This window comes from Phalangium opilio, unplaced genomic scaffold, assembly GCF_054372755.1.
Source record: "Phalangium opilio isolate 3A_F unplaced genomic scaffold, DU_Popi_V2 ptg000031l_1, whole genome shotgun sequence".
In the NCBI taxonomy this organism is placed as follows: domain Eukaryota; kingdom Metazoa; phylum Arthropoda; class Arachnida; order Opiliones; family Phalangiidae; genus Phalangium; species Phalangium opilio.
In genome coordinates, this window is record NW_028324158.1 from 6,101,227 (window position 1) to 6,127,474 (window position 26,248).

General features: G+C 38.0%; 2 protein-coding genes and 1 long non-coding RNA gene across 7 annotated transcripts in view; 1 reads left to right on the forward strand and 2 right to left on the reverse strand.

Annotated features, from left to right (window-relative positions):
- The window catches only part of LOC149690217 (band 7 protein AGAP004871-like), a 53,659-nt gene that overhangs the window by 21,817 nt on the left and 5,594 nt on the right, over positions 1–26,248 (reverse strand). Inside the window, exons 1-2 of one of the 5 annotated variants that reach the window (XM_089869716.1) lie at positions 5,809–6,062; positions 5,560–5,755 (exon numbers count right to left, since the gene is read on the reverse strand). The exons of 2 other annotated variants lie outside the window; for them this stretch is intronic. In XM_089869716.1, coding sequence (XP_089725842.1) covers positions 5,560–5,644 — 85 coding nt within the window. In that variant the 5' untranslated portion in view covers positions 5,645–5,755; positions 5,809–6,062. Of the gene's footprint in view, positions 1–5,559; positions 6,063–24,107; positions 24,406–26,248 lie in introns of those variants that run through there. 2 more of the 5 variants (XM_089869714.1, XM_089869715.1) reach the window with 2 other exon arrangements.
- On the forward strand, positions 11,252–12,215 carry LOC149690218 (uncharacterized). The gene is made up of 2 exons (XR_016383664.1): positions 11,252–11,775; positions 11,856–12,215. It is a non-coding gene; the product is annotated as an uncharacterized LOC149690218 (long non-coding RNA).
- On the reverse strand, positions 12,426–13,882 carry LOC149690219 (uncharacterized). The gene is made up of 2 exons (XM_089869719.1): positions 12,815–13,882; positions 12,426–12,563 (listed from the first exon to the last, which is right to left on the reverse strand). The coding sequence occupies exons 1-2, from the start codon at positions 13,170–13,172 to the stop codon at positions 12,553–12,555; spliced, it is 369 nt and encodes a 122-aa protein (XP_089725845.1). The 5' UTR covers positions 13,173–13,882; the 3' UTR covers positions 12,426–12,552.

Genomic DNA, 26,248 nt, shown 5'->3' on the forward strand with positions numbered 1-26,248 from the left:
TAAATTCGCCACATTTCTAGATTTACCTCCAGTCCAAACGTAGGTCCGGAATTAATCCCCGCCTCTAAATTACAACCAGCATCTCATTGGCTCTTGAAAACTCACGTCAGCGCGACGCGAATGACGAAAATTACGTATGTTCCGATTGAGGATAGGCGAAATAGCCCGGCCTCCTTTTACGCCCCCCCCCCTTGTATTTTGAAAGGGGAACTGGGACTATGGCGCGGTAATACTTAGGCATCTTATACCTTCTCTCTAGTAAACTAGATATCGCTTCTTGGTCAAACTGAACGGAAAGTGCTATGAATGTGAAATAGTCCAAAAAGATTATATCTCTGTATAATACGCCAACATGTTTTTTACGTAAGCCCAAGCGTCATTCTCTGCAACCTGTTCCCATACCTCTTAACGACTTGTTAATAACCTAGCAATATATATCATAACATTGTGTTTTGACTAGGCAATTCATCATTGAAACCCAACCCCCAAACACAACAGAAAGTGTCAAAGAACATGGGGTCTATAACATTCAGTTACGAAGATGTGGGGCTTACAAACATCGATTGGTCCCTAAAACAATTAAGGAAACAGTGCAGCTAATGTGGCATAAGACATATCAGTCTTCAATCTAAGAACATTTTTGAGCCTTTATCAAGCAGAAAAGTATATATTAAATTGGAAGAAGTGTACGCTGGTAAAGTAAAGCTAATACTAAACATTAGTGACTGTTTCCATGTTTTAAGGGCCAAATAATGTTTTTGAGCCCAGATCTCCGTAATTTTATGTTATAGACACCATGTTCTTCGATACTTTCCACTTTGACCCAAATTTATAGGGCGAGTTATCAGAAACACCCTGTACAGTTTTAAAATAAACGTTTTTCTATGATACTTGTTTTTGAAATTTTACATTAATTTTAAACAAAGGCCCAAAAGAAAACCGTATTCTTCAAGATATGGTTTGCAACATGTGTTAGTAGACATATATGTGGTAGAATAGAACTATAGTTTCAAAACAATGGGAAAAGATATTTTGATAAAAATCAATGACTTATCGATGATTACAGGATGGGTATAAAACTAACTCACAAAGCTGTCAATAAATTTCTTATGAGAAGGAGGCTCGTACCTCTGTATTCCATTTACATTCAACTGAACCTCTAGACTCGTTAATAGATAATGTTCAGACAAGTGTTGAAAGTCAGAATAGACTTTTTCACCAAACGGTTTTTGCCGACCGTAATCTTTACGGTTCACGAAAGCGTTACGTCCAAAAACATCTACAGAATAGGGTCCCGCCGGAAAAGTTTTTGACGGCCAACTAGTCATGGCGTTATTGGTATAAAACGCTCTACTAAATTGACCGCATATTCCGACCAATCATGAAGGACCACACTTTTGAGCCTCTCGAGACGGTGTGTATTGCGGTAAAAACAACTAATAGGCGAATATTTTTATCGGTCTAGTCAACCGCTATCTACAACAGACTGATAGATAAGCTTGTATTGATCAGTGACAAACTTATGGAACGTATCTTATGAACTTATGATGCTTAATATTTATACATTTCAGACAAGAAGGATTGATACCATTTACACCTGGAGGCCAGGATACTTGGTGGACAAATATCAAGTAGCAATATCAAGTAGCCTGGCCTACTGGTGTATATGGTATCAATCCTCCTAGTCTGAAAGCTATGTATAATGGAAAAGGTTAAACCTTTCTAGAGTACATCGGTCTCGCGTATATGCACTTAAGATTGAAATATTATACTCGTGTTGGTTCAATAGCACTTTGCAACGACTACTTTCATTCCCATGTGGGTATAGATCCGCCCGAACCTTCTACAGTACGCAAACTGTACTTGAAGCGACGTTTTGTTTTTTTCCCCATAGGTAAATAGCTAGGCTTTTAGCAAACATTAACATTACGATGCAGCTTAATGGCAGTGCGCAGAAAAGTGTTGCCAGTCATTTGTCAGTGAAATTCAACCGCTACCTACCAACAGAAGTATATAATACTTCTCTTCGAGAGAAGTGTACCACAAAGTGCAGGGTGATTGTAACATGATTCTTCCCAACAGTATTTAAACATTTATTATAGCAAGGTTACTAAACCGAATAATTTCTCTATTAACGCTAAAGTATTTGCCAAGGCGCATGCGCTTGTGGATTTTTGACCCACGTCAAGACAATCAAGGTTTTTGGGTTGATTGCCGAGGATTTAGTACCAAACAGTTATAGAATTCACCCTAGCACGGTGCGATGCCCATCTGAAGTTTGATGAGAAGGAGAGCAAGCAAAAAAAGTGAGCCTGGGAAGAATCACGTTACATGACTAAAGTATTAAGAGGATACATAGTGTCATTCTTCTTCTTTTATTATCCTCTTCTGTTACAACTGACTAAAAAGCTTGTACATGGCTCTGTTCAATTCAGATCATTCAGTTCCAAACCTGCTGGAGATGCAATTACAACTTACTGGCAACTCTGAAGCGCGGTTAAAGTTAAAAAAGGGGAAGAAAATTTATCTAACCCCTTTTATAAGTAAGTATATACAGTAGATAAATTCAATAGACTATTTCTAACATGAAAAGGGTTTAGTTTTTCTTTTTTATTTAGTTGGGATATTGGAAAATTTTAGACCAATAATTAGCTACAAGCACAGGGTAGCTCAACAAGGACTGTATGGGAAAATTCTAAATAACTGACGTCATTCGCTTCACCTAATGCTTGACCTAATTGCTAGTATATTCTTTAATATAGCAGATAAGCTGAGCATTCTTGGTTGTAAGTGCTTAGTGTTATTTCGAATAAAATACATTTTTATTGCGGGCCTAAAATTTCGTTTAAATTTTAAGTGGTACAACTAAAACTGTATAGCAACAGATTGCCTATCAGAATGAGTGCACTTTACCGAAGTATATTTTCCCGAAGTATTTAAACGCGCTTTCGTACAGGGGCTTCAATAATATCAAAATTTTCTCGATGCATTATGGGTTTCACTTTAAATGAGTGTCAAACAAGAAAGGGTCCATAGCGAGCTTTCAGATGAGATAGTAGTAACGTCACGCCCTCCCAAGTCTTACCGCTGTTCTGGTAGCCATATTGGGTGGTCTCAGCTTCATTCCTGCTTTAAACCCACCAATATGGCAGCGTAAATTATGTCACTAGACTCAGCTCCATATCCAACTGAAAGCTCTCTATGGACGGTTTTTCAGTGCTATTTCATTTCAAAGAACAATAACTAATTTTATCAAAACTTGGTTAAAGGGATACTTCGACCTAGAATTGTTCTTTTTTAATCGAACGAGCGTATAAAATAATGAAAAACATCAATTGGAACCATGTTTTTATCTACAATATTAAAGAAGTTACACGAGCAATTTTGTTTCCGTAATGTATGGCACTACGCATTAGGCTTCCCCTTTAAGAACTGGGAAGTACCCCCCTATTGGACGCCTAGTACCACCTGACGTGTTCGTTTGTCCAATAGGGGTACTCCCAGGCAGTGCTTCGACGAGAAGCCTAACGCGTAGAGTCCGTTACGGAAACTTAATTGCTTGTATCTTCTTTAATATTGTAGATAGAAACATGGTTCCAATTAATATACTCATTATTTAATATCCTCTTTCGATTAAAAATAGAAAACAATTCTAGCCTAGAGTATTCCTTTAGATAGAGACACTAAGCTCTCTCCGTGGCGGTAGACGGCTAGCAACCATTTGAAAAACTTGAACAACAAAGAAAATCAATACAGAGAAAAGAAGAGGGGGAGTCTATATTGACTTCTAGCTAATTAACTTCCAGAATTATGCAAATGAAATGAACCTACAATCAACAGACGGATTTTTGGGCCCCAGAAAAACCATGTGTTTGTCGACCCTGAAAGTCTGCAGTATGGGTTGAAATATGTTGGAATAGAGACTGGGGAATAACAATCTATATTTTCTTTTCGGATTAGCATTATATTTATGGTATTACTCAGCTAAGTACCATAACGAGAAAATTATACCAAAAAAATGCAATCGATGAAGAGTCCCACTTTTACACAAATACCTTGTTTTGAAGCATACGGGAGCCGGTAATTACCGTAATTTAATAAAATACCTTTGTTGATTACCGATATATAGCATATTCTTTTTATTAAATTTGGGATCCATGGTGTTTTAAATTCTAACTTTGTTAATTTAAATAATTAACTGTTACTTCATGGAATTCTTTAAAATTATAAACTAATTTGCAAACTAAAAATTTAAAATTCGGCTGATGAAAGATCCCAAAGCAATTTTTTAGTTTGTAAATAAATTTATAATTTGAACGAATTAATTATTTAAATTAACAAAGTTGGAAAGAATGCTCTTCATTAAATATTTAGCCGGTAAATTACAAATACACCATTTTATTTCCTAAGATTCCAGTATTTTTCCGCTCAGAACACGTAAAATGGTAGGCCTAATTTAATGTAAAATTTAAATAAGTAATTTAATTTACTGTTTATAAAAGGGTTGGCATTTTCACTTATCTCGAAATATAGGGTCATTCGGAGCCTACGTAGGCTATGGGTCATTAGCATTATTATAATTACAAATTAACCATTGTTTTGTCAATTATTTCAGTATTGTTCTCCGCTCAGAACATGTAAAGCGATAATTTAACGTACATTTTTAATAGATGGTTTACACACATGGCGGATTAATACCATTTACGCCAGGAGGCCGGGCTACCTAGAGGACAAAAGCAATCGGGTTTTTATACTAAATGTAACCCGTTCTCCTGGTGTAAATGGTATGAATTCTCCATGTGTGTAAACCATCTATAGTTAATTTAATTTACTGTTTCTAAAGGGGGCGTAGTTTCACTAATCTCGAAATATAGTGTCATTAAAATTATAATAATTAACACAACATGAATAAAGTAATTAAAACAAATGTCGTTTCTCGGTCCAAATTATAAATACAGTTTTATGTTTTAATTAAAAATAATCACAACGTACGACCCTTGATCTCTTAACAATAAATACATTGTTACGAATCCAAACCAACTAAAGCTTCATTATCATACCGGAATTTTAATTAACACAACATGAATGAAGTAAAATGAATAAATTATAAATACATACGTAGTTTTCAGACTAGGATGATTCATTCCATTTACACAAGGAGGCCGGGTTACCTGGCGGAAAGAAGTGCGTACAACTCTGTGCTTCAAGTATAGTCTGGCCTCCATGTGTAAATGATATAAATCATCCTAGCCTGAAAACTATGCATACCGTTTTTCATTTCAATTACAAATAACTTCAATGCATAACCCTTGATCTCTGAACAATACATAGTAACGAATCCGACCCAAATAAAGCTACATAAATTAACAGAACATGAATAAAGTATTTAAAGTTATTTCCCAAATTAAAACTAACTTAAATTACAAATAACCCCAACATCACCCCTTGAAGTCATAACAACACATAGTTATGATTAAAAACAAAGCAAAATTACATGCATAAACGACTTAACCAACACGCATCCCACTTTTAAATTAAATACAACAAAAGAAATCTTACTGTCCAGGACATATCCGGTTTTATCCTTCCGTCCATTATTTCCGGAGTATCCAGCTTCCGCCAAATGTTCATGAGTATACGACATAACTCTTCTTAACTTTACCAGCGACTTCCAACATCAATAACAAAATTTACAAACCTTAATTTATATTTCATAAAAATAATCACCGAGTTTCGATAATTTCTCGCAGATAACCTTATGACTAATCTAATATAATCACCGAGTTTCGATAATTTCTCGCAGATAACCTTATGACTAATCTAATAACCAGATAGAAACTTGATCACGAGTCTGTTTAAAATTGAGTAAACACTACGCAATAACTGCAAGAGCTAAGCGTAATTATGAAACACAGTCATGAAAAATAACGAATATTTCCCGCGAAAAAACAACACATCCGTTTCGTGTTTTACCCCTTAAAACATTGCATTCTAGGCCTAGTCACAAAACCTTTCCGCGCTTGTTTTGTGTGACTCGATAACCGCGTGGGGAAGTTGATTCTTTCCCGCTACAGTGTAAAGTCAAGAGTGATCCGTTATGTAGTATACCACGTGATAAGAGAACGTTTCACTTTCGCGCCAATAGTAGGCGGCGTCTTTTGGAGTTAATCCAAAATGACGTCATTGTTATTTTTTTTTTAACTTATGATCATGCAGGACCCAGAATATTTTTTTTTTAAGAAGGTGTCTGATGCCAAAAAATGCAAGAATAAGAAATAGAAATTTAAGACAGAAGAGATTAAATTTTAGGACAATGAAGATAGAAAAGAATTAAGTTCTATTATTTTTTAAGGTTTTTGGATTAATTTTTAACAGGTAGGTCTTTTTAGGTGTATTTACATATAGGGTGTTGATTTTTGGACGCTCACCTGTAAGGGTCATCCCGAAATACAGTGGTGCTATAAATATATTTTTACATACATAGGTTTGACCTACAATCTCAAGAATAGTTAAGATAACTCTCAGAATAACAGTGGTTAAAAATAAATATCTTTAAAAGCAAGATAAAGTTGATTTTAACTAATTAAACTAGTACACTAATGTGTCAAGTAGCAAAATGTCAGTTGTTAACTTCTAAATATAACTTTAAATGCTTATACATATATATGAAAGTTATTAATAACAAATAAAGCTACTCGACGCGGTCGAACTATTTCGGGCAAATTGTTATTGCTAGAGGAGCAGAAATTTTATTGCCACAGATTCCTAATTCTGTTTAAAATTCCCTGACTTCGACCTCCAAATTTTTCTGATGGACCATTTTACCACTATTTTTGCAGTAACTTGTTTAATAATTTTTTTCCTAACACGAGGAAAACCAGTTACTGTTACACCGTTACCACATTCCAACAAACGAAGCAACCACAACTACGACCCCCACTACTACAACAACTACTTCCATCCCATGCGAAACTAATAGCCACATTGTAGATGTCCATCATGCGATGTGGCTAAATCACTAGTACCACGAACTTATAAATATATCGGAAAATTACTATTCTTTGACTTTAATGACAATTTTAAAGTCTCCTTATTTTTTCCATGACTTTTCATAACTAGTCCTGAATTGCCCAGTATTTCCAGGTACTGTGGCAACATTGACGAATTTAGTCGCACTTAAAAAATAAAATTATCTCTTAAAGTGCTATACAGGGTGTTTCTGAAAGGTCAATCAGAAATTAAGGGAGGATTTTCTAATTTTGGGAGATTTCGAGTCAAAAACTTAACTTCTATGATATTTTGCCCTAAGGATCACCATTTTCGAGTTCTGAACGTTGTAGTATTTTACGGATGGCCCCTTAAATTTAATAGAGAAACTTAAATAAATGCTAATTAAATTTATAAGGGGTCATCCCTAAAACACTCCAATCAGTGGTCCGGACGGCAAAATGGAGATAGAATTTACTTTCTACTCAAAATCGACCAAGGAACATCCCCCTAATTTGTGACAGACCTTTCAAAAAAATCCACCAAGGAACATCCCCCTAATTTGTGACAGACCTTTCAAAAAAATCCACCAAGGAACATCCCCCTAATTTGTGACAGACCTTTAAAAAAAATTCTGTATATTGCAAATTATATGCTTTCCATAATCCATAGTCAAACGTCTAAGTCGATGTATTGCCTAAACAAAGGCAATACATAGTATATGTAAAGTGTTACGGCACCAGATAATTCTAGTAACTTAACACGGAGAAATAAGCGTTTTCTTAGTAAGCATGTACTTGAGTTGATACTCGTGATCAACCTCCCCATGGAAACCCAATATATATATTCATTTCCGCATTTAAACTGAGAGTAGCACTTAATTATATCTAAACTTTCGGGATTACCTGAATACGCTCAAAAATGCTCTCTATAAAATTACCATATAAATAGAATTATATGTCAAATCAGGTCAAAAGTTCAACAGTCAGTAAATGGAAAAACAGAAACTTCAACCCAAGTAGAAGCTAGTAGAAGTTAGAATATATTTTTCTACAGTATTATACATTACTTGCGTGAGTTTTGGTTTTAAGAGTAGTGTAACATCCGTAACGGATGTATCGATTAGTGGGAAATATTTTATTCATTTCCGGAAATTCCCCCTCTTATGAACGTAGAACATTTCTTAAGTCGAGAACCCATATAAGACCTAAGAACGTTCAAACAGAGTACTAAGCAGAGACCGTAGCGCCGTGAACACGAGTTTTTTCCCCTATAGGGACACGGCAGTAAGTGATAAACTCATCCTACAAAACGTCAGACCTATGCTTACCCAATCGTCTTTACTCCCCCACTAGCCTTCTACTTCATAAAATCCTCCACCATTTAGATGTATATTAGAGGAGTCATCTGAAGCCCCACCCCTTCTGATTTTTCCCTATTCAACCAAGATTCCCTAGCATCGACAATATAGACCATTTCGATGTAAAAAGGGTGGTAGACAACCCTCAGCATCGGGAGGTACAAGGGGGTTGATCCCTCGCAGTCTCTGCGCATGCACTCTCATGATTCCCCAAGCCTCCAGCGCAGGCGCTGAAAAGTGGGATGGAAGGCATAGTTTTACCCCGTGTCTTTCCCTCTTAGTTACATCGAAGTGGTCTATTGTCAAACTTACAACGACTAGTGCAAAAGTACACGAAAACGAAAGATGGTTAGATACGTTCTCGAGTCTTATATAGGTTCTTCCTTAAGTATAAACAGAAGTATATAATACTTCTCTTCGAGAGAAGTATACCACAAAGCGGGATAAGTGTAACGTCATTCTTCCCAACATCGGATCATTCGGAGCAAGGTTAGTAAACCGAATCACATACGCGATAAATAGTTCCCTCATCATTACTCTATAAGCGCTTAACTATTTGGCAAGACGTGCTTGTGGATGTTTGTCCCACCCCAAGACGAGGTTTGTGGGTTGATTGCTGAGGATTTAGTATACCAAACAGTTATAGAATTCACCCCAGCATCTGTAGTTTGATGAGCGGGAAAGCAAACAAAAAGGGTGAGCCTGGGAAGAATGACGTTACATAACTTAAGTATGAAGAGGATACAGAGTGGCATCCTTCTTCTATTATCCCCTTCTGGTATAAAGCAAAACCGTATTAAAAATGCAATTCTAGATGCATTTTATACAGTTACATGATGCCGGTTGTTCACCAAAGAGGTATCTATATCGGAAAACGAATGTTTTCTTTTGAGATACATTTTTGTGAAGAAAAAAAGGGTGATTTTATAAATCAGTCGCTATCATGTCAAACGTTTAGTAATGCTCGCTTCTCCGGATTATTATCCAAGCATGTGAATTACAAATTCCACTCTCTAGAGTCTAGAGTACACGCAATCCCGAGACGCATTGCTATCAATATTTAAAGTCCCTTTAAATCACATTAATATAATTCTTTCTTTAAACTATGTTACATACAGGGTGTTTCTGATAAGTCTGCCATAAATTAAGGGGTATGTTCTTTGGGTGATTTTGAGTCGAATATGTTATAGGAAATTTTACCGTCCGGGATACTGTTTTCCAGTTATGTTTGGAGTGTTTTATGGATGACCCCTTAATTAAATTAGAAATCATTGCCTTTCAGTTTCTTAAATAAATTTAAGGTGTCATAATACTCCAATCTTAACTCGAAAACAGTGGCCCGGACGGCAAAATGTCATAGAAAGTACATTTTCGACTCAAACTCGCTCACAGAATATCCCCCTTAATTCATGGCAGACTTATCAGAAACACCTTGTACAGTTCTTTCTTTTAACTATGCTCAAGTTCAAATCGTTAAATTGTATATATATTCCGAAAAACCAGAATACAAATAATGCATCGATTAGATTTAATATTAACAAAGAGGCGTTGACGTTTATTTTCAATTTAGAAAAAGGAAAACCTCTTAATGTTTTATTAAAGACGTTTCCCAAAGAATCGTGCGCAACTTTGACAAAAGAAGGCAAGGCACTTTACAAGCGAGGATCTTTAAAGGGTTAACTACATGTTTCTAGAGGTGTCCACGGTTTTAATCGAAATTAAGGTAAAGCGTTCAAACATAAGTTTATAAGATATGTTCCATAAGTTTGTCACTGGTTACAAATTCGAGCTTGTCATGAAGTGAGGGAGGTAGGTCATAGATTCGAGGTAAAACGACGCCTGGTGAGGCGCCGTCAAAGGCTTAGTACAGACTAAATAGGACCATGGACAAAGCAATACTGAAGGACGGATGGCAGAGGGAGAAAGTTGAAAAATACTTGTTAATTCGCCTTCTAGCGGTAGATAGTAGCAAACCGGATAGTGGGGGAATAAACGTTCTAGAGAGGGAAGCAGATAACGTCTTACTTTGTCTAGATGGCGCTAGCTTTTTCCGGCATTTGACTCAGTATCTTTTATAACCCCGCCCCCCGTCCATTTTGGGGGCTGAAAATGGGGAAGTAAGCTTAACGTTGGATGTTTAGTCGCTTAGTATGGGGCTCTATGGGCTGCCATCGGTCCTTCAGTATTGCTTAGTCCATGATAGGACCTAGATGGACTGCAAAAGAAGCCGAGTGGATTCATTCAATTCTCGCTTGTCGTTCTCGAACTAGCTCGAGCTGTAAGTCTCTAGCCTTGCGAAGTACAGACATTGTCATAATTTTAGAACGTATCTTATAAACTTATGGTTCATGGCATAGTTTTACCAAAAGCGGATGGTTTTACTAAAAAAGATAATTAAATATAAAAATGCGCTTAACGCGACTACATACAACGTTCATTAATTGCCCTGCTCAATTGTTTACGCACGTTTTACAAGTGCTATAGCAAAAACCTGTGTATGTAAGCCTTTAAGCCTCGTAGCTTCCGGTCATTACAATATCGATTTGCGATAAGTGGCACAAATTTTAGCAGACATTAGGAACACGCGAATAAAAGCAACGCTTAACGTTGCAGCGCTATAGGAGTCCCTCATTTCCTTATTTATATCTTTAACTTTGACTACTGGTCACGGTAAGGAAGGTCAAGCAGGGTCAACACCGGTCAACGAACCAAAATAAGAAAAGAAAGAGCCTTATTACGGCGGGAGAGTTCTTTAAAACAATAATAGTTGCTTATCGGTATAGTATAATGCCATCTAGTTAAGAGTATGGGGAAAAAAAGTTAAAATGTTTTCGGGTTTCTTTTTCTTCCAAAGTATAGGCTTAAAAGGATACTTAAATGTACTTTTAATTCAAGAGGTGTCGTACCTAGAAAGTACCTAGTTATATTTTCTAAACACGCCTGTTACTTTGCAGGTTATCTTTTGAAAGCTTCTGTTTGATGTGAATTTTTTTTGCTGTTTTCCAGATAAATAAGGCAGAAAGACCAAGCAGTGAGTGAATTAGCAAAGCACTCAGACTACCCATGGAATTTTATGTGTTTCTCAATCGAGATGAAACTTGAACAAGATGGGCAATGCACCTTACCATTTCTCCAATCTCCATTTAACGAAGGAATAAACATGTGTTCAAAATTTGATGTGTATTCATGAACCTGGAGATAATACTTAGAATCTAAATGGAATCCTCCAAATCACGATTCTGGTTCCCAACACGAGAAAGACCAGTTTCGTCCCACCCTTACCACACTTCAACCGACGAAGCAACCACAACCACGACCATGACCATGACCCCCACCACTACTTCCATCCCATGCAAAACTAATGTCTACATCGTACATGTTAATCATACGATGAGGCTAAAAATAAATTCAGTATGCACGATTGAAGGGTATTAAATGAAATTACTTTTATATTGAATAAGATTAATAATGAATCTTTTTCTGGCGGTCATTTTCCCTAAACCCACAGGTATAATTTAAAATTTAATTTCACGATCAACTTATGAAGTCCATATTTTTGGGGTTGGTCGTGGATTAACTCTGTGGGTCATCAGCAATTTTTCCTACTATTATTTCCCCATTTCAAGAAACTCCCCGCTCGACGAAGCTTTGGCTGCTTCACGAATCTCTTCCCATTATGCTCCTTGAATAATCAGTCTAAGCTGGGAAATAACAGGACAACACGCTCAATAGAACGACCCTATGCGAGTGGAGCGTTGAAAGCCTGGGATTTCTCGTCCATCTACACGTAACAGATGTAAGATCCATGGTAAATATAGTGTTTCCTATAAAATCTCTCACAGTTCAGTTGAAAGGTTTCATAAAAATACATGGAGTGGATACAAATGCTCCAAAAAGGTAGTTTTCCCTTCAAAGGTACAGATGTACACCAATAAAACTCAGTCTTTTGTTCTTTAATATTTAAAAGTTAACATTTCTGATATAACGATATAATAGTCAGATTAAACCTAAGACTGGACCAAAGACCCCATAAATGCAATTTACGATTATAAAAATCTGAAATGCATTTTAAACCCCTATTTTCTCTTCATTTCAAAACATTTAAAGAAAAATTTTGTGGAACAATTTTTAAGTATAAAAAGAAGACAAAATTATAATCATAATTTATCTTTAATTGCATAATTATTCCTAAATTGTTTCCCAGTTCATTGTCGACCTACGAAAGAAGCGTGTAAATAATGTAATAAAATTATGTAATTTAAATTATGCCCATTAAATCCAATTCACATGCTGAACAAATAAAATTAATATAAACGAAGTGAATTCCTTGAAATTGGTCTCCAAAAATAGGAGAGAAAAGGAGCTAAAAGATACCGACGAGACATGCAATGGTGCACAGCAAATGAAACACTTAGAAGAACGCAATAAAAATTCCTGAACTAATAAGAGACAAGTATCCAAACTTACCATCACACTGATAATGAAAAATATTATGAACGTTCGTCGGAGTACAGTAACCAGAGCGCGACGGAGGCAACAAACTGCCAGTACCTCCCCCGCCGCCCAGAACTCCGGAATTTTGCAATTGACACGTGGATGGTCCCGCCTCGGAGCCAGCCGGACACGCGGTCGTGGTCAATCGTAACGGCGGCAAATTAGCGTAGCGAGGCACGAAAGTACGAACCCGGTGATTATCCATAGATAATAAAGGAGACGGGGGTAAAATGCCAACGGGACTGACCGGAGGTGTAGCTTGAAGAAAGTCCTCGCTCGGAGGTTCGGGAGGGGCTGGTGGCGGAATCGCTGGACTCGGTGGCTCACTCATTTGTAAAACTCCGCGCCGACAGTACTCTTCACGAGGAAAGAAACATGGGTTATCCGTTAACCCTAACTCGTTCCAAAAATGGAAAAATCGCTGGAAATATAGCTTTAAACGGGTCCGCTGACACAAATTTTATACCCCTCGCGCAATGCGGCAAGGGCCGGCCAAAACCTAGCACTATCACAACGTGGATGCTTATAGCGGAAAGCGATCTAATGCCCTCTTTCTACCCGCCGCAGCCTCTTCCAAAGCAACCAAGCCAGAGGATGAATTGTGTTTCCCTCCTCTTCAAAAGATGCGGTGGTCGCGGCCTATAATGGAATGGAACAGTGCACTAGCTAGCTAGTTGGTGTGTGAAAAGAGGCGGGCAGACTCCAGCGGACTCGGGTTCGAGCTACGAAAAAATCCAGTAAAAAGGGGAATAAAAAGATGTTCCTATAACTGTTCCACAAGATCAGACCAAAAATATCGCGTCAGGGCAAAGCACGCGCATTGTATCATTTCTTGATGAAGACGCATTGGAGAGATGTCATTTTTAATCCACTCTTCTTTTAATTATAAAGCACATTCGGGAAATATCTTTGAAGTAACTTGAGCACTTCACATAACACCTCGACAAGTGATGTACAAAGGTCCAGTCAAACGAAACTCGGTTCACTTGTTCATACGCAAATTATCCAAATGGTGATTTCCAACAAGATATGTTAAACACTGCTCTTAACTATAACACGATAAAATTGATAAAACTACGCATTTTTTCGTTCTTTCACTAACTTTCACTAACTTTCAAAACTTAAAACGATGTCCCAAGTTTCGGCGATAACTTTTTTAAAACGTTCCAAGAAGCGATATCCAAATGTGTAACTTCTAATGGAGGTAACTTGAGCACAATTTATCACACCGAGACGAAGAAAACTTCAAAACTAAACAGATTAACGAGCTCTTTCGTGACTTGAAAAACTTCTTTATACTATATAATATCGCATGGCGTCCTTATGAGAATATTCGTTGTCTAAGACTACGGTACATGGTAGCGTTTTTCACAATAAAACGAGTGTATAGATGGGAAAGTGACTTTCTATCTAGTATAAACCGTATATAGCATATATAGAGAACGGAAATAAGGGCTATGTAATATCATTTCGACGTTCAACGAACGACTATCGCGGACACGATGCTTTTTGCTTGCTTCCAAATAATGTAACAGCGGCCAAAGCGCGCGTTTCGTCTATAGATAGGAAATAAAAACCTGGTAGCAGCATCCCCCCCCCTATATCGAACATTAGATTGGGGGGCTCGGTTTATATAAAGTCAAAGAAGGGCGACGGGGGTTTATTTTATCTGAAGTATATGGTATTTTATATCGCTGGATAGACAAGCCGTAGGGGGATATTATATTGAGAACAAGCCTTAAAAGTGTTTTTGGAAAACCTATGATGCTTGGATTGGATTGGATGGAGTCCTCGGACGGAGAGAGAGAGAATCCCCCAAAGCCTTATTGCCAGCTACTATACGGATATCGGAGAAGTCTGGTGACAAGATGTCGCGTTTAGAATTGAGGTGTGATGAAAAGGTTCTTTGCGAAGGCGTAAAGACTAATATGAAATCAATAAATGGATCCTAAGTGAAATATTTCGGTTGAGATGTATTGCCGTGAGAACGCAACATGGAACTTTCCGATGGATAGTCCAACGTGAACCCTCCTTCGAACCATCCGTCGAAACAACCCCAACGTGAGCCACCATCCGTCGCAAAAAGCCCAACGTGAGCCACCATCCGTCGAAACAACCCCAACGTGAGCCACCATCCGTCGAAACAACCCCAACGTGAGCCACCATCCGTCGCAAAAACCCCAACTTGAGCCACCATCCGTCGCAAAAACCCCAACTTGAGCCACCATCCGTCGCAAAAACCCCAACTTGAGCCACCATCCGTCGCAAAAACCCCAACTTGAGCCACCATCCGTCGCAAAAACCCCAACTTGAGCCACCATCCGTCGAAACAACCCCAACTTGAGCCACCATCCGTCGAAACAACCCCAACGTGAGCCACCATCCGTCGAAACAACCCCAACGTGAGCCACCATCCGTCGAAAAAACCCCAACTTGAGCCACCATCCGTCGCAAAAACCCCAACTTGAGCCACCATCCGTCGCAAAAACCCCAACTTGAGCCACCATCCGTCGCAAAAACCCCAACTTGAGCCACCATCCGTCGCAAAAACCCCAACTTGAGCCACCATCCGTCGCAAAAACCCCAACTTGAGCCACCATCCGTCGCAAAAACCCCAACTTGAGCCACCATCCGTCGAAACAACCCCAACTTGAGCCACCATCCGTCGAAACAACCCCAACGTGAGCCACCATCCGTCGAAACAACCCCAACGTGAGCCACCATCCGTCGAAAAAACCCCAACTTGAGCCAACATCCGTCGCAACAACTCATCGTGAACCACCATCCGTCGCAACAACCCATCGTGAACGATCATCCGTCGCAACAACCCATCGTGAACGACCATCCGTCGCAACAACCCAACGTGAACCAGCGTCGGAAAAGCTAAGATCAAGGTTCCAGTGCAGAATTAACCCAATGTAATCAATCCTCAAGTCAAAAAATAACATAAACAATCAATCTGTTTCTCCTGTCAATAAGGTAATCCTTCCAACACCGGCCAGAACAGAACTTATCGAGTAGAACATTGCAAAAGCAATGCAAAATAAATCCATCCAGACAGCAGACTTCTTTATCATTACCATAAGACCCCTTTTCCAAACGTTTCCTGGAAGTTAAATCGGTCCTTTTCAGATATAAAGAAGAGTTGAAAGGAATCATCTTTAGAGACTACTTTTAGCTCGTATCCAGAGAGAGAGAAAAATAACCTAAGCCAGGGCGCGCCAGTCTGTGAATAAAGAGAGCACTCATCCGTGCCTTAACAAATGAACGGAAAAGCCCTTTAAAAGCCTCTTAGAGGTAATTAAAAACGAATTTCTACAAAAGAAAAACGGGAACGAACAGATACTATTCTCGTTCTTCTTGGCCTTACAAAATGTATGCCTACATAATGGAAATGGAATCCGAAAAAAAAAAAAGATTATGAATAAGTGCGGGAAAGGCGATTAAGAACAAAATGAAAATCAATACGAAAGTGGATAGGATGCTATGCTACGCTAGTAATGCTTTAGTACGCTTAGTCTAATGCGTTTTGAACGGCTAACGGCGTTGCTTCAACTACTCCAAATTGGATTAAAACCTTACGAAATATGGACGCGATAATCTAAAGAGATTCGGTTACTCAAGCTGCTACTTTAATAGCGGGGCAGCCAGTATAAAAGGAGCGCGTACTGACCTATATATGTGTGTACAATTTGTCTCGTGATCTAATTGAGATTAAAGGTTCAATTTCCCTAGCCAAAGAGCCCCTTGAAAGTTTTCTTCTATCATGCAAGATTGCAAAAGGGCAGAAATGAAATTCTCCGTGCGGTATTGGTGGTTTAAAAGCGATATCAGCCGATTTTTTCCGATCGAGATGGTTTACTCGAACGGCACGAAATACAAATTGCCCAAGGGGATTAATAATTTAAAACTGTGCCTAGAGTGGTATGTGTTATTAAAACCTGGGTCAGTCTTGATGAGAAGCGAAACGTAAGTGGCTCCATTTTCCAAATCGGTGTTCTAGTGTACCACGGTTACCATGGTAACCGTACTCTCTCTCCCACAGAACATAGTATTCTTTTTCGCTCAGAGCGCTGTTAAACATTCAAGAATAAGGATGGAAGTTCAATTTTTTTTTTCAAAGGAAAATGATACAATGGGGCTTAGAACGGGTTTTAAGAAAATAAGGAGCTTATTTAAAATGGGTAAAAATGATCGAAATTAATTATATTTCAGCACATTTTCTTGAAAGTTCTTCGAATTACATTTAGGTAGGGAATTTAATTTGTTTAAAAGGAAAATGATATTGTTTGGTTTCAAAACAGGTTCAAGAAAATAAACCGATTGCTTAAAATAGGTCAAAATGGCCTACTCCATTTAATTTCAAAAATAAATTTAAATAAACGATCTTCCAAAAGATTTTCGAGAAACTTATTTCCATTTAAACGTTTTGTTTATTTCCAAGAACCCATACAAAATATGAGAACGTATGAATGGAACAACCATCTTTGGTTTACATGCAGTTATACGTTTTGCCATAAGATTATAAGATATGTTCCATAAGTGTGACACTTCCTATACTTCGTAATGCTTGAGACTTACTGAGAGGCAGTTCGAGAACGACGAGCGAGAATTGACTACACGAGGTTTTGCAGTCCATCTTAATATTTAGTCTGTACGGAGACTTTGACAGCGCCTCACCAGGCGTCGCTTTACCACGAATCTATGACGTTTCACCTACGTCACTTGATGACAAGCTCTCAGTAACCAGTGACAAACTTATGGAACATATCTTATGAACTTATGGTTTTACAATGGTTCGTTATAACTCTGCCAACATGGTGGACATTATAGTGGGAGATCACGTGCGGGTAAAATCTGGGATCCCAACTTCCTAGCCTCTTACTTTGATTATTGGTATTGCATGTATTTATTTATCTATCCACTTTCCCTCTTCTGAAGACCGCATTGCCATCTCTCAAAGGACATTCAAATCAATTTCCAAAATATGATCATAGTTCCCTAGAGGGACCCACATCTTTAATTTAAATTCAGGTATTTTTACTATCCAACTATACTATAGTTCGAAGAACGTAGCTGTGAATAACCAACCTAACTTTCGGCTTGAGAAATGTACCAACGAACCCTCACAAACTCCCCTACTGTATCATATTTATTTCTCAAAAGCCTTACTGCGGACAAGTTCAAAACTAAAGCCCCTTAAAAACGGTTGATGCTTTTCCCTGAACACGGATGTAATGCAGACAATCGCAATGAGATTTACAGGCGTGATTCATATAAATTTTAAAACATCTCAGAATATGAAAACATGTTGTAAGTCTTTAGTTCATTATCATACTTATTTCTCAAAAGCCATACTGCCGAGAAGTTCAAAACTAAAGCCGCTTGAAAACGGTTGATGCTTTTCCCTGAACATTGATATAATGCAGACAAACACAATGAGATTTACAGGCGTCAGACATTAAATTTTAAGAACTTTTGTAATAATATAATGTGAGTTACATTTTAATGAGTTTAATAAATTTATAGAAGATCCTTTCCCACCTGGTATATTTATATAAACAAGTTGGGAAAACCAAAATATTACCTCTCCGAGTCAAGACGACTACTTACAAGCTTATTTGCCCAGATATGGAAATGTTTCTTAAGTTAAAATTTATGAAATATTAAAGCAGTATACAAAGCATAGCAAATATACTGTAAATCAGACGACATTTTACATCCAATAATGATATACTTGTACACATTAAAATCATTCGATGGGGGGAAAAACGGGAAATGAAGAGATAAAACTTTGGAGGGATATTACCTTTACGTGTTTGTAAAGGCCTGATTTTCTACTCCTCAACTGTATGCCCTCTATGTTCAAAGCCATATTCACAACAGGGTTGCCATGTAAACACTATCCTCTCGTTTCACCTCAACAATTTTCTTAGTTTGTCAACATGACTGTTAACGTTACAAACACCAAAGCTTATTTGTGGCTACACACACTGAAAGTAAATGCGTACCATAAAAAGCATGAAAACACGAAGCTATTATCCGATTACGATCAGACCTTTCACTGGTCTGGGCTGCGTTCAGCAGAGCTCACCAAAAAAGACAGCGGATTTTGGAAATGTTTACCGGTGAGCTCTGTCGTCATAGCTTTTCTCCGGTCATCGGCGTTTTATAAATGACGCTAGCGCAATAAAGCGTGCAAGGTACCAAGGCTTAACAAAAATTGTATGATAACATATTTATAGAGATAGATAACAACTTTTATAATTAAAATTAGAAACTAACATATCTCTTAAAATTCTCGCGTGATCAACTGGTTTCACGCCAATTAAATAGCTATAGTCACATAGAGCTATTTGTATTAATTCCTCCATGGTTTTTTCGCCAAGCTGAGAACTACGCGTTTTACGTCACGTTATCCAAAAAGCCGACTATTTTCTTTGAAGACCGCGCTAGCTCAGCGCTAAACACCGTGACGTCACAATTCAAAAACAAAATCCCGTTATGCAGGATACTGCTAACAGCGCTGGGCTCTGCTGAACGCGGCCCAGATTTCCACCATGATTATAAAGGGTGCGTTCAGTAACGCTCAACGGATACCAAACGCGTTGAGCTCCGTTGATCAACGTGATGTCATGTGACGTATTAGGCTACTGAACGGTTTTTGCAAACTTTGCGTTGCATCATCTGCTTACAGTTCATGGAAATGCAAACGCAAGGACCTGCTAGCCGAAATAAGAGCAAACTCTGACCCGTAACTTAGCCAAGGCTTAAACTTTCAAACCCAATAACTTTTAAAGCTTCATAGATATAATCGAAAAAATTTCATAAAATAATTAACAGACACTATTCATTCGCATTCAGTCGATGTTACACCGATTTTATAAATAGTTCCGAAATTATCCATCAAATGAACTTCTCGATAAGTTTCCTCCATTGCTGCTACGTCACAAATGCGTTGCTCAACGAAGTAATCGGCTCTTACAGCCGATGACTTCGATGCCTCTTCGCTTACAATCGTGACGTCAAACCGGAAGTTCCGAAAATCGTTCAGTGGCGAATGCGCATTCAACGGAGCCTCCGTTGAGCGTTACTGAACGCGCCCAAAATCTAAGCCTAATTATTTAAAAGTGTATTTAACTTTCGGCTCACTCTGAACCGTTAATGTCTCTGCATTACAGAAACGAAAACCAAACCCAAGCGTTTACTTTTTGGTTCACTAGGCCTATTGACAAATAAAAGATCATTTGACCAACATAGTAGCGTTGTGCTTGTATTCACTTTAGAAAGGATTATGCTATAAACAGATGTAGTATAGCTTAAGTAATATATAAACATCCATTTTAAATAACAATATTAAAAAAAATCTTTGGAATATCAAAATGAAATAGAGCTTTAAAGCTACAAAAGTACTAAATGCATCAAAATTACGAAAAATATTTCCACATATTCACTTTATATATATTAAGGATAAAGGGAATATTATGGTTCTGTAGGATTTCTTTACACATCAAAACAAAACGAACTTTTAACGCAGCGCACTACTGTAACAACGGACGGACACACACAGACAAAAACATAGACTGCTTTTTAACTCTTTCCGTATTAATTTTGAATTGAGAAACAAGATTATCTTAAATATTAAAATAAATATAATTAATATTTAATAATTTCTTCGTTAGTTATTCGCCTTATTGAACGTTACATCGTTTTAAAAAAGAACAATTAAACAATCTTGAGAGACTTGACTAATATTGGCGTTTGAAATGAAGCATACGCCGGTTGCTTGGCCTTACTCAAATAGGTAGTATATAAGGGTGTCGAACTACAGCTAAAAGCAAGAACAACCGCAATTGCGAAAACCTTTGGTGGCGATCCCACCTTAGGGAGGCTAGACGTTTCTCGTAACCCTAGCTGATCGCCGCGAATGTCTTAAACCCAACGATGACGATGGAGTAGAAGCCAGGTGTACAGACTGGTGTCCAAGTGGAATGGACGAAGACCAGAAGATGGTGGTGATTAGAAGCCAGTATGTACAGACTGGTGTCCATGTGGGATGGACGAAGACCAAAAGATGGTGGTGATTAGAAGCCAGTATGTACAGACTGGTGTCCATGTGGGATGGACGAAGACCAAAAGTTGGTGGTGAATAGAAGCCAGTATGTACAGACTGGTGTCCAAGTGGAATGGACGAAGACCAGAAGATGGTGGTGATTAGAAGCCAGTATGTACAGACTGGTGTCCATGTGGGATGGACGAAGACCAAAAGATGGTGATGATTAGAAGCCAGTAAGTACAGACTGGTGTCCGTGTGGGGTGGACAAAAACCAGAAGATGGTGGTGTGAGAACTCAAGTAGAGGAGCCATTTCCGTGACTGTGAAAGCAGTTCGGAAATGGCGAACACGTTTGCTCCGATTTGGAAACTGCGAACGCGGTCACGTGGGTGTAACAACAGACACACAGACAGACACACACACACACACACACACACACACACACACGTCGAAATTAGAACCTCTCCGTGACATACGTCACTCGGAGAGGTAAAAAGGGTCTTGGCATTACTACGTCATGTAAGGTCACGCTAGCTTCCACTAGTGCTTTGTCTTATTAGTGGACAAAGACTAGAAAAAGTAAAAGATGACTGAAGTGCCAGATTTTAATAAAAATTTCTGCCTAAAGACATAATTATTATTATTTTCAAAAAAAAATATCTTCGTTTTTTCACCAAAATTGCATTTAGTGCCATTTACCCAAAATGTTTTATCATGAAACTTTGCATTATTTTCGAAAGAGCACGTAATACTTTTATATTACTATTTATTTTTATAAGTTAAATATCAGTTTATTTAAGAACCTAAACTACGATAAAAATTGCTAACTACATTTTCTCGCCTTTACTACATCCTTCTAATCTAGCACCCCTGTAATTAATAATTCCTAACTAAAGAACCGCGTGAATTAAGTACTTTTGTTCGATTTACTCCAGATGTAAACTAAAAAAACTTATCTTAAACCTCTTACAAGAAAGTGGTTCATAATTTGCCTATATTAGCAGGGCATTTTATAAAAGAGACTTTGTTATTTCGTTTTTGATATTTTTGCAAACGACGCTTATAGTCCTTTTTGGCTCGAGTACAAAATGTTTCCGAGAGGGAACCAATTTCCAGCGAAGGTGTAATGAGGATTATACTCCAAAACCAGACAACCACGTATGAAAAAATTTCTTAGGTCTTCCAACTCGCTAGTTTAACCAAAAAGCGATATCTAGTTTACTAGGGAGAAGGTATAATTTCGCCACATTTCTAGCTTTATCTCCAGTCCAAACGTAGGTCCGGAGTTAATCCCCGTGCTTCTAAATTACAACCAGCGAGCATCTCATTGGTTCTTGAAAACTCAGGTCAGCGCGACACGAATGACGAAAATTACGTATTTTCTGACTGAGGAGAGGTGAAATAGCCTGGCCTCGTTTTACGTCCCCCCTTGTATTTTGAAAGGGGGACTGGGACTATGGCGCGCGAATACTTAGGCATCTTATACACCTTCTCCCTAGAAAACTAGATATCGCTTCTTTGTTCAACATTTTAACGAAGCTAGATTATTACTTTAAAACCAAACCCCTCGTTTTCGAGGTTAGTTAGGTCGACGACGGTTTAAAAATAAGGTGCAATTTATTTTTAGAAAAGGTAGAAATCGTATCCGACACGCGTTATTTTTGGACTTTTATTACAAAGCGCATTTTTGTGCGAAAAATTAAGAAGCCGGATAAAATTAGAAGAGTAAACTTAACGCTGAAAACGTTGCTTTTATAAGTGATATATTTAAACTTGGTATAAAAATACGTATTTGGTTTATATTTTGAAGAAAAAACATATCACAAATTTTTATATCTACAGCAATTATGCAGCACGTAGATTATGAGTGGCTCGGATGTATGAGTGTTTGTGTGTTTGTGGAGATAAGATGTACGCAAAAAGCAACTTTAGAGAAAAACTGGTTAAGAATAGATTCGCTAACAGCTTTGAGCTCATTCTGGGGTTGATAAAAGTAGGTACAATTATATAAAGTTCACGCCAGCTTTTGTACATGGCTACGTAATTTTTGGCTAATCTCCTACCTCCGGCCATTGCCAGTCAGTTCGAAAAGAAAATAAAAAGAGGGGTCAAAGTTTAATGACACTACGATATTTCTATGAACAGGAATACATACATCCATAAGTTCATAAGATATGTTCCATAAGTTTATCACTGGTTACAAACTGGAGCTTGTCATGAAGTGACTGAGGTCACAGATTCACGTAAAGCGACGCCTGGTGAGGTGCTGTCAAAGACTTAGTACAGACTAAATAGGAAGATGGAAGTCCTGCAATATAACCACCGAGTGTAGCCATGCTATTCTCGCTTGTCGTTCTCGAACTAGCTCGAGCTGTAAGTCTCTAGCATTACGAAGCATAGCTAGTGTCATACTTAAGGAACATATCTTATAAACTTATGACACATCTAATTGGTATCATTGTGCCACCATATCTCCCATCTGACGTCTATCTAACCGTGATTTCATTGGTTGGTAACAACGCGAAGTCCAAGGCGCTCGCGAGGTAAAATTAACCCATACATAATAAGTAGTCTAGCCCTTGGTTTAGCTCTTCATACAAAATCCGCTTAGATACGTTGAGAAAACGGATACACAACCATTCCTATTTAGCTATATGCATTTCTTCTATGAAGTATTTTTGTTGAGTTACGCTATTACTAAACCGCATTTTCTCTTGTATTGGCACAATGGGGCTATTAATTTTCATTTAGTCCGACGAAATTAACTGCATGTATACTTAAGCTTCATAGCGACAGAATTAAAATATACGGCATCATAAATCGTGATTAAAAGCACTTAAAAGTCATATATGTATGTATAAAATTAAGATAAAATATCATTTCATGGTCTGCATGGTATACTTTTTGGAAATTTTCGATAAAAAGAAATATTTAACCGGCTCAAGTCGATTAAAAGAATAAAACTAAATCCTAACACAACGCTCCATAGTAAAATGCGAGAACCAACATAAAGTTTGACCAATGCCGACCCAATTTATAAAATGAGTCGGCATTGGTTAGACCATCTCCATCGCATTACATCTAATTGTCAAATCCCTAACTTTGTTTTATGAACAGTAAATAATTCACGTGTATTTAAAAGGTTAATGAAAAAATGTAAATTGACATACATGCATGCTTAAACACTACGAGTGACAAGAAATCAATTAACCTGAGCTTCCGATAATTGCACGTGGTTGAGCAGCACCAATGGGATGACTGGTAGTCGACGTCGAAGTAGTGCTGGACTGTACTGAGGAGGCGGGTATCGCCAAAGTTGTTGTAATTGTGGATTGATTTAACACGGTAGCCGTAGTACCCTCCATCGAAATACATTAAACAAGACAAGAATCCCCAAAGGTTTCCCCTATCGTGCGTGCACCCTGTTTCTCCCAAAAAACTCTAAACAGGAGAGACGTCTGAGAAAGCCACAAACCTTTTTTTCAGACCCGTTCCCCTAAAATTATGACGTTTACCGTTTATAACTCGGTGGCCAAAAATGTACGTCCCACCCCCCTCGGTGCGTTCCTAGATTTTCCCATCAGGACAGGAACCATAAGTTTTCCGCCTTCTATGAAATGATAAAGTAAGGCGCGCTTCACTACACCACGTGACTTTTTCTCGTAAAGATGCCAATTTTAAAGCGTCATCATCCATCCTCGTGGACAACTATGATCACTACGTTCATACTAAAGTTTAGCACGAGGGGCTAATCACTCTGATACTGGTTACGTGTAATCATTGTACACCGATTACACCTTGGCAATACACCACGTGACCTTTTCTCGTACAGGTGCCAATTTTTAAGCGTCATCATTCACCCTCGTGACCTCTTATGATGACTACGTTCATACTAAAGATAAGAACGAGGGGCCAATCACTCTGATTACGGGTTATGTGTAATCATCGTACACTGACTACATCGAGTGCATGGGTAGCGCCTTGGATTAGTATTCTAGCTTGATTTATGAAAGCATAAGTTCATAAGATTAGTTCCCTAAGTATTAAACCTTTAACAGCGCCTTACCTGGCGTCGCTTTACCTCGAATCTATGAACTACGTCACTTCATGACAAGCTCCAGTTTGTAAACAGTGACAAACTTATGGAACATATCTTATGAACTTATGATGAAACAAATACCGCTCTGTACCCTCTCATCCCGCCAAAATGTGGCTGCCACATTGTGGGGTTGCAGCCATTTTTAGAAAATGAATGGATTATAGTACACAAATTCCTGGTATAAATGTAAGTTAGAACTTTCCACGCGCAGTTGAAATATATTTCGAGTTTAGTACATGTACTGAGCAGCAGTTCACTCGGCCAATTATAGATTCGAATAGAACTTTCAAACACGGTTCAAGAAACTATGGCGCGAGCTGGGTTTTAAAAGTGGCTGGAAAATAAATGGTTCTTAGAGAGAGCGGAAAGGAAGACGGTCTTTCAGGCGAGAAATGTTGATCCTAGGGATCCAAAAGGAAGGTGTAAACATAAAAATGGTCCCGCTAAATTTCCGGTACGTGTGGATAAGTCAGCTATACGGAGACAGGAGGTGATTACCCTAACACCATAACACATTATCCAGATGGAAGCCCCGTTAGGGTGTTATTTTAAACATTCAGGGCTTATATAAGTTACAAGTCCTAGCCTCATACCATTGGCGTTAGCTCATTTTAAAACCAGTACTAAAAGATTTCCCAGACATAAACCGTTAATTGTTGCAAAAGTAAAACTAAAATCAAGCTAATTTGGAAATATATTCCCGGTATTGTGTAATGATTTGTGAAGAGATTAATAATTCCTACAATGTTGAGGAGACATTACGGTAATGATTTGGAATAAATGATCCCATAAGTTCATAAGATATGTTCCATAAGTTTGTCTCTGGTTACTAAGAGCTTGTTATGAAGTGACGTAGGTGAAACGTCATAGATTCTCGTAAAGGGACGCCTGATGAGGCGCTGTCAAAGGCTTAGTACAGACTAAATAGGATGATTGACTGTAGCGTAGTCAATTCTCGCATGTCGTTCTCAAACTAGCTCGAGCTGTAAGTCTCTAGCATTACGAAGTGTAGGTAGTGTCATACTTATGGAACATATCTTATAAACTTATGATGATACCCTATAATAATGTTTTTAAGGATCCTTTATAAAAGGGTACAGGGTCATTTAACTATTTTAACTTTCTATATAACTAAGGTAAAAGATAAACAAGTGACACAAAATCGTACTTTGAAATCTCTAAATCAATTTCCAATCTTGAGTAAACAATAAACAAACCATTGGCACCATATGCATCTTATTCATCAAATAAAT